Below are 19,749 nucleotides of genomic sequence, written 5' to 3' on the forward strand. Positions count from 1 at the left end.
AGACAGAGTTTAAATTATGCAGGAGAGATGGTTCAACTGAGAAATGTCTCTTGAAAATTGGCATAAAGACAGTAATATATCAATAAAAACATAAAAAGTGCAGTGAACTACTGTGCAATTTTAGCAACAATAACACATTCTCAGTCTGATTAGATTACATGAGCATATGCATGTAGCAATTTCCAAGGATACACTGACCAGGGGAGTTTTTAATATCATCGCCTGGTGGAGATGTTGTCTTCATTTTTTCGGCATTTGGAAATTGGGTTAATAACCTTGCTTCAAAGTCTTCACGACGTTCATATTCCTTCCCACGGTAAATGAACACTTTGTTCTGGAAACAAATTAAAGTGAAATTCATATAGTAATATTCACAGTAAATTCACAATAAAATAATATCCTAGTCCTCTGAAAGTGTATCTGGATGCTACTAACTAGTGGTAGAAATATAAAACATCTAGTTTACAGCAGAATGACACACAACAAATTACAGGTATTATGGTCAAAATTTAGCACAACGCTGAAGCATTAATTAATCCATAAAGCTTAAATTAATCCATATTCAGTAAAGCCATTAAGCGCATATTGAACTTCAAGCACAGGCTTAAATCCTATTGAAGTTAATTGAACTTTAGTGTGTTTAAATAAGGGCCTATGGCAAATAATTAAGGCCTCAATTCAGGATAGCTCTTGAGCACCTCTTAACTTTAAGTGCCACCTTCCTGAATATCTGAAAAAATATTGGCCCAAATAATCCTCTCCATTGCACCCACAAATCATCCTCTGAAGTTAATGGTGTTTGCATGGTGTATCAGAGCAGAATTTAGCTATTATGTCTACACATTTACAAAAACAATTCTGATTAAATGAGTACTCAAGGAGTATCAGAGGAGTATCTAGCAGGACAGTTCCATATAGTCTGTAGTTATAAAATGACATCTTATCACATAATATCTCAACTCTAATGCACAGCACTTCATATACCATCCAAAGACGATATATCTAATTATATCTAATTTAGCTTTTCTAAAAAGATTGAGATACTGTGGATTTCATTTTAGTTCTCTCAACAGGTTTCTATTACTATTTTACAGTTATCTGAAAAGAATAGCTTCTATATAATTATTTTAATGCTAGGTCATTTCTACTTATTGCTGTGTGTCACTGAATGACAGACCATCATCCAGACGACCAGGAGAATGTGGAAGCAGTGTGCGGTAGCGTGGCTCGACCTGGCCAACGCCTTCGGGTCCATCCCCCGCCACCACATCTTCGACACACTACAGGAGTTTGGGATGCCGGAGACCTTTCTCCACCTGATCCGGGAACTATATGAGGGCTGCAGCACCACCATCCACTCGGTAGAAGGGGAGACCGCTGAGATACCGATCCACAGTGGTGTGAAGCAGGGTTGCCCCCTCAGCCCCATCATCTTCAACCTCGCCATGGAGCCGCTCCTGCGGGCGATCTCCGACGGCACCGACGGCTTCGACTGGCATGGTGAGAGGGTGAACGTCTTAGCCTACGCGGATGACCTGGTCCTGATCGCGGACGACCCCGAGAGGCTCCAGGTCATGCTTGACACCATCGGGAGAGCTGCGGACTGGACGGGACTCTGCTTCAATGCCAAGAAGTGCGCATCCCTCCATGTTGACGGGAGCAAGAGGGACTCGGTACTGATGACAGAGTTCCTCATCCAGGGCGAGTCCACCGTTCCCCTGGCGGAGGGGCAGGCGTACCAGCACCTCGGCACGCCGACAGGCTTCCGCGTCCGGCAGACCCCCGAGGACACCATCCGGGAGATCCTGCAGGACACCGCCAAGATCGACACATCCCTGCTGGCGCCGTGGCAGAAGATCAACGCCCTCAACACCTTCCTGATCCCCCGCATCACCTTCGTCCTGAGAGGATCCGCCGTGGCAAAGGTGCCCCTCAACAAGGCGGACAACACCATCCGGCAGCTGGTCAAGAAATGGCTGTCCCTGCCCCGGAGAGCCAGCAACGAGCTCGTATACATCAAGCACAGGCACGGTGGTGCCAGCGTCCACTGTGGGAGACCTCTGTGACATCGTGGTCGTCACGCACGCCTTCCACCTCCTGACGTGCCCGGACACCAAGGTGAAGAACGTTGCAACGACCGCCCTGCAGGCCGCCACCAAGAAACGAATCGGCAGACCTCCCTCTGACCGAGATGTGGCCACCTTCCTGAGCGGCTCCCTGGACGGCGATTTTGCCCAGGACAGGGGCGATCTCGCCTCACTGTGGTGCCGCACCCGCAATGCCACGCGCTGGCTGGGGAAGCGACTGGGCTGCCGCTGGGAATGGAGCAAGGAACGGCAGGAGCTGGGAGTCCTGATACCGTGGATTAGAACGGAGGACAACATCATCATCACCCCCGGAGCCAGAGGCGTGCTGGAGAGATCCCTGAAGGCCGCCGTCCACGCGCTCTACGTGGACACCCTGAAGAAAAAAACGGACCAGGGCAAGGCCTTCGAAGTAACCAGCAAGTGGGACTCCAGCAACCGCTTCCTCCCCACGGGCAGCTTCACCCGGTTCGCCGACTGGCGGTTCATACACCGCGCCCGGCTGAATTGCGTCCCCCTCAACGGTGCCATCCACCATGGGAACCGGGACAAATGCTGCAGGAAGTGCGGGTACGTCACCGAAACCCTGCCCCACGTCCTATGCTGCTGCAAGCCCCATGCCAGAGCCTGGCAGCTGCGCCACAACGCCGTCCAGGACCGCCCAGTGAAGGCCATCGATCCGCGCCTGGGAGAGGTCACTGTCAACTGCGCCGTCCCCAGCACCGACAGCCCACTGCACCCAGACATTGTCATCATGGACGAGGCTGGAAGAAAGATCATCCTAGTCGACGTCACGATTCCATTCGAGAACAGGTCCCCGGCCTTCCGTGAAGCCCGAGCCCGCAAGCTCGAAAAATACTCCCCCCTGGCTGACACCCTGTGGACTAAGGGCTACGAGGTGCACATCGATGCTCTGCTCGTTGGGGCCCTGGGTGCCTGGGACCCATGTAATGAATGCGTGCTGAGGACCTGTGGGGTGGGCCGTCATTACGCACGGCTCATGAGATGCCTAACGGTCTGATAAACCGTAAACATAAATCTGAGTTATGCATTCAACAAATATGCTTAATTCTAAAGATAAATATGTTGTATAATAGGAAGCACATAGCTTTATAATACTAAAGCAATCAAGACACATTAAAATGAATTTTGATATGAAAGTAACAATCTAATCTGAAAATGTTTTAATCTTATTATTCATCTCAGAAGTAAGACTTGTAAAAAAGTTATTAACAACCTAATAGAAAAACAATGATTTGTGGAGCATAATGCTAATAATTTCTATAATAGTCAATTAAGTTTGGTTCTGCAATGCTGCTCCTTGAAATTGACAAGAGCTGAAAAATATTTATCTCTATTTGAGAACAGAAATATGAAGATAGATACATTAAAAGTGAATCATTCATATAACTCAAAAAAAAAACCCCTGAAATACAGGGAAAATCTTGTACTGAGAACCTTCTGTCAGCAATGCACTTAATAGCCAAACATTACAGTTTTTATTGCTAATATATATATGACACGCTGACCCTTGACAATTTTTGAAGCATAATAAACATGTTACTACAATAACACAATTATTCAATTGTGAAGAAAAAGATCAGTCCAATATTAGTAAACCTAGGTTAACTCTCTATTCTTACTTTCCATTATATCCCTTTGAATATATAGATAACACAGTGCTTCAACTGGAAAATTGTGTGTTGTATTCTATGCACATTTCCTGAATGCAAATGTATTACTGCCTGAGATGCAGGAATGTGCGAATATACTGCTATTGTACTCAGATATTCAAGACAGCTTGCTGCCTCTCTTATGATCCCAGTAGAATCATTTCCACAAAGTTGTATTTAACAGCTCTAAATCGTTGACAGATAACTCTGTCCATAATGGGAAATATGCACTTTGTTGTATGTTAATGTACATGTGGCAAGATTAATAGTAAATCACAGACATAATACTCTCTAAGAAGTTACCAGCAACTTTATGGTTCCTTCTATTTTCTAGTTTTGAAGATTACTATTATTCTCACCATTCCCTGTGTTTTGTTTTTCAGGAATTTTATAAAATGTTTATCCAATTATTTTCTGGGGAAGCAGTCAAGTTTCAGAATTGCAGATCAGCCGATGTCTCACAAGAACAGAATAAGCAAAACTAGCATTTACAACTACATAGACAAAGCATTAGAAAATAAATGGTAAGGACAAATCCTGCACTTACCAGGTGTAAGGATTGCATGCCCTCATGAGAGCTTACCATTTTCATAATTTATGATTCTAACAATTAGAATAGGAAATATCTGCCTGCTGTAATCCCCAATTAGCTAAGTATTATATTTTAATACAATAATTACAATGCAGCTACTTTCTATTCCTAAATCGTCTACCAATTTTTTGTTAAGAATATCTTTAATTTGCAAATGAACTATGACAAAATGTAAGAACATCACAAACAATTAGAAAATACTTTTATTAGATATTTTAAACTGTAACTATAGTTCAGACAAATATAAATTATTAAATTTATCGGCCCTTCACAACCTTCTAATATTATACTAGTAAAAAACTGTTCTCTCTGACCATCATTATTTGCACTCTGTATAAAAGGAACAGTCAAAAGCAAGACAATCATTTAGATTTAAAACATACTGGTTATACATGTTCATTTCCAATTATATACAAAACTTACGATTTATAAAACACTGGATGTGCTGTAAAGAATAGCTCCTTTTACTACAATTCTGCCAAGTCATAAGTGAAAAGAAAATTGACATATGTTTCGTATAACTACAAAAAGATTCCTATTTACAAATCCTCCCCAGCATGAAAGGAAAATCTGTTCAAACCAAGTGATCTACCTGTAACTCATGAAAGAAAAAAAAAAAAAGAATATTTACCCGTAGAAATGTAGGGAATCCTTGGCCATAGTATCCAACAGCAAAATAATCTGGTTTAGGTCTTATCACTTTCACAATGTTTTCATAGAACTGTGCTTGCTTTTTCTGTAAAGTAAACAGCAACAACACTTTACTTGAATGTTTCCTTCTAGATTTCACCTGAAGATGAGAATCCAGTGTAAGAGTTTTTCTGTTCACATCATTCTCTATTAAGTGTGTTTTGTCTTTATTCATCTTTCGACCAGTTATCTACTGATATCTGAAAATGCCAAACTCCATATTCTTGCTGGTTAAGGTGACCTTTTGTGTTAATGGATATAGAATATGGACAGAATAAATACATACTTCCCCAAAGGAATTTTCCAAAGCACTTGAATTCTGACTTGCAACAACCCTGTTGTCCTACCCTCTGGAAATTTCTTGAGTAGACCTGACCAAAAGTACCAAATTCCATATTGGATTCAGTGATATAGATTAAAGGCTTCGAAGTTGAATCCTGGAAGCACTTGCTGCTGAGCTAGCTGGTCTCAAGGTACTGGCTCACCTCCTTTTTTCCAGCTGATAAATTGCATTAAAATATGCTAACATTATATAAATATGTTCCTAGCATTACTCTTCAATGTGAACAATTGCTGTAGTTGCAACAGGAATGTTATGCAATTGTGAATAGGAGTGAAGGTGGACAACAGGACTCTATTTTAAGATGCCATCCATAAAATTGAAAAGTTTGTGAACCCCATGACATAGACAAATGTGCCACGGACTATTAGGCCTCTCCACTGATCTGTATTTGAACTCAGATCCTTATTTCTTTTAAAATCGGCGGTAAGCTCAAATGATGAGAATGAGATGTGAGGTAAGAGAACAGAATTTATAACTTTACAATATGTACTCATTAACATAATTTCAGTCTACAACATTTTGTGTCTGGGGTAGCTTTATTACTGCAACCATATGGCAGAGAGCAATTGGTTTGTAAGACATCAACTTACCAAGTACAGCTCAGTTCATCTTTGAAAAAGTGAATTTTGCAACTGGCAGTAAAAATATCATTTTGCTAATGTCCTGAAGTCCAGTGTTTAACATTTGAACAGCCGCCTCTACATAAAAAGTATTCAGAGGTGCTGCAGGATCCAGCTTTAAAACGCCTCCCAGTAGATGAAGATGGTAGGGACGTTACTTGAATTGTCTTATCTCTTCCTTAAACAAACATTAGGAATCTAAACCTCAGGACTGCCAAGCTGTGCTGGGTGCACAACCAAACTATGCTCGGGGGAGGGGGAGCGGGGGAGTGGCTGTATGTTACCTTTATTCCCCTGTGAACCCTGCCATAAGTTAGAGCTGCCTAAGGAGAATAAGATCATGGGACTGGTCTGGGAATTCTTGAAGCACAGTAGGCATGCCATCTTCTCTGAGGGCAGCAAGGTTGTGGGGCTGGGTATGTTGCCTCTGTGCCACTGGAGGGATCCTTAGCTGCCCACTTAGGCAACCTGTATCTTTCTATATATCTATCTAAGGTACTTCTGTGGTCCCCATTACCTTGGTATTTGAGCACCTCATAACCTTTTAATGTATATTTATCCTCACACTGCTGTGAGGAAGGAAGTGCTTTATCCCCATCGTAGAGAGGGGAAACTGAGGCAGAGAGACACTAAGTGACCTGCGCAAGATAACAAGATAACAAAGTAAGTAAGTCTGTGGTGGAGCAAAGATTTGAACCTGGGACTCCCAACACCAAAGCATTGCAGAACAATCTTAACAGGTTGGAGAATTAGCTCAGTTTTCACAGATGGTCAGCTACCACTAAAATCACTTTTAGACAGTGTGAGGTACACAGTTGGATTGGTATAAACAAGAGAGACCAGCTAAATCTAAACCTGCCTTGCCAAGAAGAGGGCAAAGATACATTAGCTTCAAGGATTGGAGAGCAGAAATATGCTGCCTATCAAAGTCCATGTTATGGATACTCTTGTACTGAATGAGATCTAGCATGCCTCCTACTGAAGAGGATTTGTCCAAATCTCTCTCTGAAATCTAGACAGACAGCAGACTACTTGCAGCTGATTCACTGTTTCAAATGATTTTGTAATTTCAAAAAAGTTTGTATTTGAGCTTTAAATTGGAGATGAAAATCTTATGTAATAACTTTTCCTGATAAAGGTATATGCATGTTTCCCTTTATGAAATTATTTTATATCTGAATACTTATAAATATTAAGCTATTATTTAAAAATTATTCCCTGGTTTCATCTGTATGATCCAATTTAAAGATTGACAGTAATTAGCCAGCCAATGGATGATAGAATCTATATACAGAATCATAGAAATAGGTTGCTAGTCATAGGGTCCCTGCTCTGGAACCCAGAATAGCTGGTGGACCCAGGTTCCCCTACCAACCAGAGGGGAAGTGGCACAGGACCTGGATAATTGGAACAGAAGACCACCAGAAAACAGTCTTCCAGTGATAGGGGACTGTATAGTTACCTGGCCCAAGGGTCAAGTCACAAAGACGGAGTATCCCAAGTCCCAAAGAGAGAGGGGCCACAGATCAAGCACCCAGCAGAATGGGGTGCCAGACAGGGCGAGAGCTAATTGTCAGACCTAGCCACAATAGGGACTCCTGCAGTGAGTGGACCCCCTTCACATTCACGTAGACAACTGCTGCTCAACTGTCAGACTAGACTAGAACTGGTTTCCTGCTAGGACCTGTTCCACACATCATAAATGTAAGTAGTAGTAGAAGTGTCCTTCATATAGCTCTTGAGTCTAGAACTTTTCAACAGAGCTTTATCACTTTTATATGGCCATTTCCCTGGAGCCATCCTACCATCTCCACATGCATCTTCTAACCAGACAGACTCACAAGTGTAGTTAGAACAGTTAAATGGACATCAGACATGCAAGTTCTCTTAACCAGGGGATCACCATATGAGAGAAAATCATCTGTGGAATGGTTACAAAAAGTTATATATGCGAGGGACTACATATCACTTGGGCCATGCTCTATTCTTTGCTGGATATGATGCACAGAAGGAACATCTGATGGATCTGAACCCAGAAGCAGGCCAAGGATATAATCTCAAGGCAAGCAACAAAGCCAAGAAACTGCATTCCCCAGGAAGAGAATGTAACATCTGGACAGTCAGTCTCTTTATGGATATGAACTATTCCTGAGGTCTGCACATAAATGGATTCCCTGTTGGATGAGATTCCAAGAAGAAATCCTCGACCTTTTGTTGGGATTCACAATGAGATCAAGAATTCAGAGTATGGCTACAGTCTGGAACACTTAATGGTATTTCCTGCAGTTATTGCCGCAGACCAGCCAGTTTTCAGGAGAAGAAATTATTATTATTTAAAAATTACAAAGATTTTTTTAAAAATGGGATTGATGAGAAGCTGAATTAGAAAGTGCCCATTCACGATCCAGAATTTAGGTATTGCTGGTGCTAAGGAAAAATCAACATATACCTCTAGAACAATAGTGATTCACAACTTTTTGTAATGGATCAGTGCCTGCCTTCTCTTCCCCAGTATCTTTTCAAGTCATGCCTTACTGTGCCCAGTAATAATTAAAATATCTGGCATTCCTTAGTCAATTTTGAAAGTAAAACAATACTTTAAGTGACTTTCTGAAGGCTAAATAGTAGGTCAGTGACAGAGATGAAAAAAATTCAATTTCCTGGTTTCCAGTCCTATACTCTGTTCAGTACACCTCATTATTACTAACAAGCTACAAGCTCCACAGTTATTGGTAAAGTTATTATGCAGATGCCCTTTGAAATAACTGTATTTACATACAGTTTAAAAATTTTAAAATAATTCTATCAAAGTCTGAGCTCTCTCTATCTTTAATTGCTCCAGGAATGATAGGAAATTTTCATGTACACATCTTGCCAAGATACATCCATTTATTTTTTTTAAAAAATCCCATATTTCCTTCTGACCACAAGCAAACTGTAAACAGATTATCTTTGTTCCAACATAAAAAACAAACATTTTCCACTTAAGTCACTTCCAAAGATGGTCATTTAATTAATCTGCCAGCCACCATCTGCCCCAAGAGGGCAAGTAAATCATTCTTCCCACTGGGCTAGTATAACCAAGGTAAGAGGAGTTTTCAATATTATTTTAAAAACTTAAAAAGTGAAATTCCAGAGAAACTGTTTGATAATATCTATGTTAATTTAAACTGAATGGAAAAGAAACCTACCAGCAGTTCACTGAGTTGTTCATAATCAAACATTTCATTTTCATACTGTTCTGCCAGTTCTTTGCCCAAGGCAATGGCCTCTTCCCACATCTGTTTAAAAAAAATGCAACTGAATTATATACCTTAGACAAACAATGAAATTGGATTAAAATAAATGTAAACAAAACATAGCAAAATACATTCTGATACGCCTGCAAACAACTGTGCATAAAATGTGACAAAATAAATATTTGTGGCAGCTTCTTTCATGAGCCCATCTTTTTATTTACCGAAGATTAAATAAAAATAAACACTCTTCCTACCAGCCAGGCCAGGTATCCAATGTGTGACCAACTCTTACAGTCTACTTGGAAATCCTAAAACTCAGGGTTTCTGATAGATTCTGGTATAATCTACAGATCCATATTAGATAAAGCAGGCTACACTTGAGAGATACTTCTTTTGCTTTGTGTAAACATTCATTATATTTCTATTGTCTCTTTTCTGTCTCCTTCAAGCATGAGATTCAAGAGCCACATGAATTGACACAAAATAATTTAACAATAACTAGCAATATCCTTGATCTACTCAGAATACAGAGAATCTTAAAGAGGAATAGCAAGAATGTTTTTAAATGTCTATTTTTCATTTTTACTAATGTACATGGAAAGAATCATGTTTAAATTCCCATACCAAGAAATCCAAGAATCAGGCCTTACAACCTGTCTTTACGGCTGAAACTTGGCTGGCATCTCACTTAATAAAATATGAGCATCAGAATGAGTAAGATACCAATTTGTTCCATATTACCCTTTATCTTAAATTTTAAATCATAGTTACATCTCTCGCCGAGCCATCTACTTTCCTTCTCGACACGTGCCACTCCCCTCCTTGCCATGCTGAAAGACACATGGCTACTGCTTCAAACAGCAGCAGCATAAAAATGGGGTAAAAGCGAAGGGGTAAGCACTTGCTTCCCTGTCACTGCCCAAAGACATCTGCCTTGCAGGGAAAGAATTTGAGATGCAGCAACACAAGCTTCCTGAGCTGGCTGCTGAGAAGGTGTAAGGGGAAAGAGCGCTCCTGGGGAGATCTGCATGCAGTGAAACCGATTCACAGATGTCTCCTACATGGACACTTGCTCACCTCAACCCTCAACTCTAATAGTGCTGACTGAATCTTGCCAGCCCTTCCCCTTTCTCGCAGCACCTTTCTGTGGAAGAGAGCTGTCTCTTCTTCCCCACGTGAGAGCAGCCATGAAAAGGGCTGAGGGACAGAAGAAAAGCTGGTGACATTTATTCATCCAACAAGCTTCATCTAGAGGAGAAGCAGGTGGTTCTGAGGGGAAGTGGGAGGTTTCAGTGGGCTGTGGATTTCATGGAACAAAGCCAACGGGCAGGTCTAAATGAACAGTTTTGCAAAACACATTCAAAAGTGAGCCAAGCCACCCAAAAATCATGAGATTGGTTTAAAAGTGCTGAGATTTAAAAAAAATTATAAATGTTAAGTACATTTTGTTTGCCTTCTGGTTTGCCAGGGTACACTTAGGTCCCATTTTCAAGCTTTTCTCCACAACCATAATGGCTCAATATTAATGTTTTGGTTTTTTTCCAGATAAAAGCTGAGGTAGTCAGGTAATCACAGTATCCTGGGACCCGGGGCTTCAAGAACAGCACCAAAATGGCACAGGACTTACAATAAAATCACGAGAGTTGGCAAAACTGAGTTTTTCTACATATTATCCCAGAGGCTTTTTAGGCCAAAACGAGAGACCTGTGACCAATTGGTCTGAGCACCATGCTGGAGGCCTGTGGGCTCAGGCAGCCCATACAATTCTACCAGACAAAGTTATTTGACAAACACTCTCTACATGCATGTGTCCATCCAAATCCATTCCTTCTCTTCCCACAAATCAAATCTATTCCTTCTCACCTCCTGACATCCATCCATCCATCCATCCATTAATCAATCCTTCCTTTTCTCTCCTCAACTTCCATTTTTGGTCTTCTCCCCTCCCCACAAAAAACCATTCCTTTGCTCCCTACCCACCTCCTCTACAAAACAAACCCATCCCGTCTTCTCTTCACCATGCTCCTTTTTTTATGTGGGGCTTGGCAATTGGAGTAGGCAGGCTGGCTGCATGATAAACAAGACTGCTTCCAAGCTGGTATGGTGCTGAGCCAAGTAGCTGGAAGGCAAGTGGATGCCCCAGCCTGATAGGTCTCATCCTTGTACAAAGCCCTGGAGTAAGTACCTCTCAGCCCCCTGCTTGTCATCCACCCTACCACATTCCAGAACCCTGAAGAGAAGCCTGAACAGCTTAGTGGCTGCTGGAGCTTGGAACGGAGGGCAGCAGTCAACCGTCCATAGCCTGGAAGAAGAACCACTCTAGCAGCTGGGGGGAGGGGAGAGAGAGGAAAGGAAAGAGGGAGCCAGAAGCTGGAGAGATAAGTTGCTGTCCGTTGTGGGGAAAGAGATATAGTACTGGCTCTCTATGAGCTGAGGGGTGAAAACATTGTCTACAGCTCCAAAGGGAAGCCATTGCTGACTGCAGGAAAATAGGTTGGGGGCTAGTTGCAGGCGGAAAGGATACAGTGAACCTGGAGTCCCAGAGAGAAGCTGCTGTCAGAGTTGCAAAGGTGGAATGGATGAAATAACAACCCAGAATCCTCAAAAACTGCTGCTGGATGGTGGGAGGGAGAGTAGTCGTGAGGAGATCTGAAGCCTTGAAAAGCAATTGCTGCTGCTGGTTTGTGTGGGGTAGGAAACAAGGGGTCTAGAACCCCAAAGACAGGCTGTGGACATCTAGGAAGGAGCAGGGCCCGAGTTGTGTTGGATTGTCCTGGAACGCCATTTTGGCACTTTTTTGGAGAGTTGACACTGTTTGGGGGAGCCAAAAGGCTGTTCTAGTACTTCTGGTTCTCTCACTTATAAGTGAGTTCCAGCATTTCTTTTTTCAGGACTCTAGCACTATTATGTGGAACAGAGACTGTGTCACCAATCTAATGTCTGCTGCCAGCTGCCTAGTCTGGGACTAATGGGAGCCAGGAATTCATGAGGTCTAAAATTTGGTACATTCAGTTCTCTTTGTAATTGTAGAAGAAATCACTTAACCCCTTTGCCAAAGTTTCTGCCTCTGCAAAATGGGGATCACAACATACTCACCTATTACACAAGGATGGAATGAATATTAGTTAATGTTTTTAAAGAGCTTTGAAGATGGAGAGTGCAATATAAATCCATGCTGTGCCCACACTTCGAATACTGTGTCCAGTTCCAGTCGCCCCATCTCAAAAAGAATACAGTGGAACTGGAAAAGGTTCAGACAAGGGTAAAAAAAATGATCGAGGGAATAGAATGGCTTCCATATGAGGAGAGACTAAAAGATAAGGGCTGTTCAGTTTAGAAAAGAGACAACTAAGGGGGCTATGACAGAGCTCTATAGAATCATAAATGGTATAGAAAAAGTGAATAGAGAAGTGTTATTTATACATCACACAATACGAAAACCAAGGGTCACCCAATGAAATTAATAGGTAGCAGATTTAATACAAACAAGAGGAAATACTTTTTTACACAATGCACAATTCCCATGGCAATGAGTTCCACAGGTTATGTTGTGATGGCCAAAAGTATAACTGGGTTAAAAAATGCTGGACAAGTTCATAGATCCATCAATGACTAGGATGTAACTCCATGCTTGGGGTGACCCGAAACCTCTGACTACCAGAAGATATGGCTACAATAATTGAGGAACAATTAGAAAAAATCTAATATAGTCTTGCACTTTTTATGTTTTAGACTAAGTTTCTTCTGACTCATAGCAACAATATCCTGCAAATGTATACAAACCAAAACTAATATTTATTGTAATGTGGTAAGTCAGCAAGTGTAGAATTCTTTTTAAAGCATTGAACTTTTCTTAATGTTTAATACTTCTTTACAGCTTCAGTCATCCATAACATCTTTTGAACAAGTCTGTTTCAAAGAAAATACCCTTACTTTAATTTTCATCATGTGTTTTTTTGTTTGGTTGCTCTAGACTTAACTAGTCAGTCTCCAAAACTGGAGCATCACTAGCTTCTGCTTTTGTGAAAATATTTTAGTGACAGATCTAAAGTGACAGATGATCTGTATCAAATAGTTTTCAAAAAACTTCAGGTTTAAAATAAATGTAATTCTAAATAATTTTGGAATCACACCAATACTATAAAGAAGCACATTCAGTCCTTTTATTGAACTCTGCATCAGAACAATAATTCTAGCAGCATATTCCCAATCTACCTTCAGTAACTAGAAGTGTTGCTTCAGTATAAATGCATGGTGTCATTTAATATAAACTCATTGGGCCAGATCCACAGCTGGTGTAAATTAGCATAGCTCCTTTGACTGTGGTACTACTACTGACAGTTCCTGGGATAAAACTCTCTAGGATTGGAAACAAGTCATTCTCCGAGAGGCTCTTTGCCTGGAGAATTTGCTCTCTCTCTGGCAGCTCACCAGAGCTAGAGTCTGGTGGCCTTTTGGGCACAGAGATAGGCCTATTTAATTAACCAGGCTTTTGGAAAAATAATTACATAGCAATTATGAAGTGATCACTGACAGATGGATGTCCCTATTAAAACCAGACAGTAGCAATATATTTGATGTTAGAGAATACTCTTAATTAGAAATGCTTGATCTTAAAGATTTGATGAACCTAGATGCGACTACGATGGGCAACTTATACAAAATAAATACAAATATGTAAAATCGCAGTTGGGGCCCGTAGAAGCAACTGTAATACAAATCATATTAATAATACTTTTATTAATAATAAATTATTGTTACAGCATGGACAGCTTAAACATGAATCCCAAAATTCAATATGATATAGACTATAACAGAGACTCTCCTTTATATCTGCAGTCAAACAACCTCAGCCTTCTTCAATTCTGTTGAAGAAACAATTCACTTAACTACAATTGTACCTGAATGGAGGAAAAAATCTCAGACACAACCTCATTTTCTGATTTGAAATACTAAAACTACTTTAATAGCATCCTTAACTCCCCCTTCTTTCCGCCCACACTGGAGAGGTGTTAATGGGCCACTTCACCTTGAATGCTCTCTTAAAATATGTTAACTACTTATACTAAACAATTTGTTCCACCTTGTAAATTTCCCAGACCTGAACAAGAGCTTTGTATAAGTTTGAAAGCTTGTCTCTAAATCTAACAGAAGTTGGTCCAATAAAAGATATTACCTCACCCACCTTGTCTCTCTAATCATTTTTTGTAATACTAAAAATAAGTTTTGCTTAGTTTTCTTGTTAAAACTGTAACTGTGGGACAAAATTCTTTTAACTTCCTTCCTGTGTCTACTTTCTGTGGAAGTAATCTGACCAAAGGGAAGGACTTGCTGCTGCTGGTCATTGAGAACTTCCTATAAATCCCACTATACCCCTACATGCTCAACTTTGACTCGATGAGGAAATCATATCACAATTGTCATATAGTGAGGGAGTACGAAGAGGTTTATACCTTCCAATCTGTGTGTTGCTGAGTGCCCTCAATTCTAGTTGCCCACAGTCAGTTAACCATTTGCCTTTTCCCCTCCTTTACTTTCTCAACAAGAATTGGGAGAGCTACCATCATGGCAGGAAGAAGAAAATTTAAGCATAAAACTAATCCTTACAATTTTTCTAACATTGTGAGGGTTTTAGATATCCATCTTCAAGTAAAGTGTGCACCTAAAATCCACTGCAAACTCTCAGAAAAATTCCCTTGTGTATACTACAGCTAATGTATATTGGATGAGGGCAGTATGTCTGTGACAAAGGATTCTGTTAGCTGAAATCTATAAATATTCTTGAAGGTCAGTAATACCCAATCTGCTTCCTCACAGACTTCTTGCTTTGGAACTTTTCCCAGCTTTGCCTAGGACATGTTAAGTCTTTTAGAGAAATGAGCTGTAATGGGAAAGGGAGCTAGTATATAGTACTTATTTGATGCATGATTCCTTAATGCAAGAAACAATTGATCTGGATAGCGTACAAGTGAGAATGAGTTCTGATTTTATAGGGAAAACGCCTCTCTTCTGTTGAAAGAATGAGGGAAAAAAGTGTCCTCCTGAATTCAGTTGTGTGGCATATACAGGACTCTGACTGCATCCTTTTATGGGAAAGCCTTTGAGAATCTGAAAGGATATTCTTTTTATCGAATAGCCTATAATTAAATTAATTTTAAAGTTCACATGAAATAGTCACAGCCCGAAAAGAGCTATGGGGTCTAGCATTCATATGCTTTAAAAAGGTTCCTTAGCAATAGAAATGGATATCAGTTATGATATTATTTAACTTCTGGCTGAGTTAACGATAAGTAAAAATATAATGTTCCAAGATAGGAATATTAGTTCACAATACTGCTAAATCTTAGGAGAGTCCTAACGACTGTACCTAAGTTCCAGAAGCTATTATAAAACTACTAAAAAAAGCTTACATATGTAATGAAATGATAAAAATACATTCTTTGTCAGCTCTTAACACTGGATTTAACATGTGTCATAAACACTGATGGGAAGGTGTCTAGAAACCCTCTAATAATAATACCTGACTAGATTCATTTCAAAAGAGTTCCAGAAGATGGTCTGACTCCATAGTCATCCTCCTCAATCTGTCAAAATAGTCAATCACCCATTCTCCTCCTCTGCAGATTTCTCTCCCTGGGCGTTAGTGATTCTGATGCCCTCTTTCTTCTTCTACCTCTCTACCCAGCATTTCCTCTTCATCTTCTCTTTAGTTATCCGTTGGTGTGCACCTGGGTTCTGTCCTTAATCCCATCCTCTTCTACCCTCTCCTAACGAAAATTCATCTGCTCATGCTGTATCAATCTTTGTAAAACTGCAATTTAGCAAATTATGTAAAGGACAATTTATCATATTATTGTAAAGAAACATTAAATACATGCTACTTCAGTAGAGTACACAGGAATCTGCTTTATTCAGTGATTTTTTTTTAAACAGTGATTCTGTTTTACTAAAGCAGAAAGTTAATATAGCTCTCGTATAAATGGTTATCTTGAACATTACATATCTCTATCTGTCTACCCAAACTATCTTTGTGCAGTTTTGGATTGCTGACTGTCCTTCTGATGTCTCCTCCCAGATTATCCTTCAACTATGACAACCTCAAAAGCGTGAAAACTGAACTTCTCAACTTTCCTTCAAAAGCTTTCTGCTCTCTTTTCCTTCTCCATAACCTTAGACTATTCCAGGTTCTTTCTAAATACTGTTGTTTCCTCCTCTTCATCACCTCTAAAGTCCTTCTGTCTTGCAACTTCCTCCTGTCTGGTCTCCATGCATCTCATTTCATTCCACCCCCTCAGTTTCATCAAAAAGCTACTCCTAAAATTAATCTCCTCCTCCTGCTGCTTTGACCATTTAAATCTCCTATTTGAATTTGTTCAGTGGTTTACTCTTATCTTTTGCATCACGTTCAATTCTTTGTAACATATCACATTATTAAACCCGTCCCTAACGTATATAGTTCTTCTCACTTCTTCTTGCTGCCCTCCCCACATGCCTTTGTTGACACAAACCTGCCTACTGAGAACCCTTGGAACAGGGTGGCAGAATTCTCTGTTGCCCACCTTGGGAGCAGTCGTTGCAACCTGGCAGGGAGCTGAAGGTTAATTACTGCTGACTGGAGCAGATGTAGCCCATTAGATAATACACTATATGTAAGTAATAGCCATTTGAAATCAGAATACAGAGCCTGAGACAGACAGGTAATAAGGGAAGTAATCTAGTCTTGAAGAAATGAAAAATAATGGGGATGAGGCAGTGAAAGGAGGACGTATCCATCTAGTTATCGTTCACAGTAAGCACATCTTTCCCTATTGCTTATGGTATGAAGAATATAAAATGTTTAGTTGTATCCCTCATTTTCTTGAATATATTGTCATGGGCTAAAATTCATACAAGGCCTAGGCACCACTTAATTCCTATTTAAAACCTTAAGTGTGACTTAAGCAGTGTACCCACCTTGCACTGGCCCTCAGTATAAATTTCACAGAGAAAGGCTATCACGTGAGCTGCAACAGACATCTGAGCTTTTTGCCATCACAAGATATTTAGTGTAAAATACCACTTATGCTTTAATTACTGTGAATCCAGCAGAAGCATAATTCTTATCAAATCAATCAGCAATGTGAATTTATTTATTTATTGCTCGCTTCTGAGGCCAACATTTTTAATTTATAAAATAGTTGTGAAAAATGTTTATTGGTTTGTATATCCATAATATCCAGCTCTAACCTTAAAACATGTTCAAGAAGTTGTACATTTTACTAAAAAGGAATAGGAACAGGCATTCCACAGCTTCTGTTGAAAATGGTTGTAGAGACCACATAAATTGGGTTATAAAATATATATTATTTTTACTAGTGCCTCTAGCCTATTTCTTGGCTTCAGTGGTTCTTTAACATTGACTAACATCAACTTCTCCACATGGACTACATTTTTCTTTTATTACTGCCATTCTATTTTCTACTCTCATCATGCTACAGAGCAGCCTACATTTTCAGGAAAGTCCTTGGATTAAGGGCTTTATGGAAAATTACAAGACCTTAGCCAAACATTGTAATTCCAGACAATTCAGGGCAGATTCAGTGGATAGGGTAGACTGACATGATAAAACTGAACACAAGGCCATTTAGGGGGAAAACCAAAATATGATAGCAAAAAGTACAAAACAGGTGAAGGATAATTATCTAGGAGAGGAAGAAAAAGATATGAAGGCTTGTAGGAAAACTGGAGGAAATTGCATTTTACTTTGGAAAGGATAGAGATTAGAAGAGTAATGGGAAGGTTAAGAAAAAACAGCTTAGAAAGAAGAGACAGGGAGCAAAATACTATAATTATTTAGGAAAAATGGTAAGCATGCTAAAGAATAAAGGAGAACATCAACCAGTCAGAAAAAAGAAAATGTTTGCAAGATAGAAGGTCAAATACAAGAAAAAGGCAAATGTATTGGGGAATTTAAAAACTAAATTCCAAAATGTTAATCTTGTCTCAACCTACAAAAACAAAGACATGCAAAGTTAAAGCTGATATTCTGTTTTAGCCTGCTACACTATGCCTAAATACTATAGCCAATATGGTATTTAGTGCAGCCCTCCAGTATATTAAGAGAATATTTAATTCTGAATTTCTCTGGACTTGGATCCTAACTCTGAAGGTCTAATAGCAGTACTTTCTCCACTGAGGGGTAGCTTGTCTTTGGAATTTGCCTTACACATTAGTCCAAGATTGCATGAGTTTATTAACCTCAGGGCACACTGATATTCTTCAACTATCCAAAAATAAGTGAAAGAGGCAAAAGATAGACTGTTCAGCGGTTCTTAAACAAGCGGACATTTACTTCCCTCTCTCACTTCTGAACTATACAACTGACAGTACAGTATGTTCAAATTATGTGGGGTTATTCAATCCAACAGTGTTCTCTCAAGCTTTTGATGCCTAACTGTGTAATGCTGCACAGGATGAACGTTTGTAAACAGCAGGTATTTTTGCCTGCTGTTCATAAACAGCTCATTAGTTCTAAAAGTAGCAGAAATGGGTAAGTGCGACTTTAAAGTAGCTTGGCTGTTTCACATGCAGCTGAGGAGAAAGGACATTATTGGTTTAATTTAAAGTTAAAATCCAGTGGCCTGATTTTCAGAAGTTCGGCTCCCATTGAGTCTGGGGGAATTGCAGGTGTTCAGTTACTGAGGAAATTAGGCCACTGAAAACAAAAACGTGTAATTTATTTAGGAACAAGGGTGAAATTATAACATGCAATAAAAAACAAACCCTTTCTACCAGCCGCCCCAAAAAATGTACACTGCAAAGAAAATTTAAATATATTTTTGGTCATGATTTGTATTAAGGTTCAATTTATTAATGGTTGATAGAGGGTTAATAAGAGGTTACAAGAATGTTATATACATGACTAGCATACCTTATCAATGGTTAGAAGCACACCTGGAGGCTTATATAACAATCTAGCAGATTAATCTTTTATTAAAATATATATTGTCATTTATTAACTATTTATAAAGGTAATATAAAGTGACCATATTTGGCTTTTTCAGTGCATAGACTATAATGGAGTTTCATCCAAACCAATACGAAGCCATTAAAAATTTGCTTGCATAGTGCTGAGCTGGCAGAACAACAATTCATTCTTGTAAAAATGAACTGTACAATAAACGGTGACAACATAGACATGTGTACCTGGAACATTCTGATGATGAGTCTGCCATTTTGTGCAAGAAAGGCCCAATGAATGGTGTGCCACCAACTGTCTCCCCACTCTTCTCCCCCCCCCGCCCCAATTTAGACAAACTGACAGACACACACACAAAAAATGAGCCAATGTCAAACCCATATTCATCCAGAGTAAAGTAGCAATTCCAATGAAATATTTCCTTCTGACCTCTCCCCTCCCTACCTCTTTAAGATATCAACCTGAGATTCATCCATCCTTCTAGATAATTAATTTGATTGTTACAAAGGGGGAAAAAACAAAGATAGCTAACAGACTGCATTAGCCACAA

The 19,749-nt window shown here is 39.9% G+C and overlaps 1 protein-coding gene across 2 annotated transcripts in view; it reads right to left on the minus strand.

Annotated features, from left to right (window-relative positions):
- DOCK1 (dedicator of cytokinesis 1) overlaps positions 1 to 19,749 on the minus strand; it is a 566,139-nt gene that overhangs the window by 65,724 nt on the left and 480,666 nt on the right. For both annotated transcript variants that reach the window (XM_054033802.1, XM_054033801.1), the window contains exons 39-41: positions 9,194 to 9,283; positions 4,981 to 5,085; positions 193 to 334 (exon numbers count right to left, since the gene is read on the minus strand). In XM_054033802.1, coding sequence (XP_053889777.1) covers positions 193 to 334; positions 4,981 to 5,085; positions 9,194 to 9,283 — 337 coding nt within the window. The remainder of the gene's footprint in view (positions 1 to 192; positions 335 to 4,980; positions 5,086 to 9,193; positions 9,284 to 19,749) is intronic.

The sequence above is a fragment of the Malaclemys terrapin genome, chromosome 7 (genome assembly GCF_027887155.1).
Source record: "Malaclemys terrapin pileata isolate rMalTer1 chromosome 7, rMalTer1.hap1, whole genome shotgun sequence".
Taxonomy (NCBI): domain Eukaryota; kingdom Metazoa; phylum Chordata; order Testudines; family Emydidae; genus Malaclemys; species Malaclemys terrapin.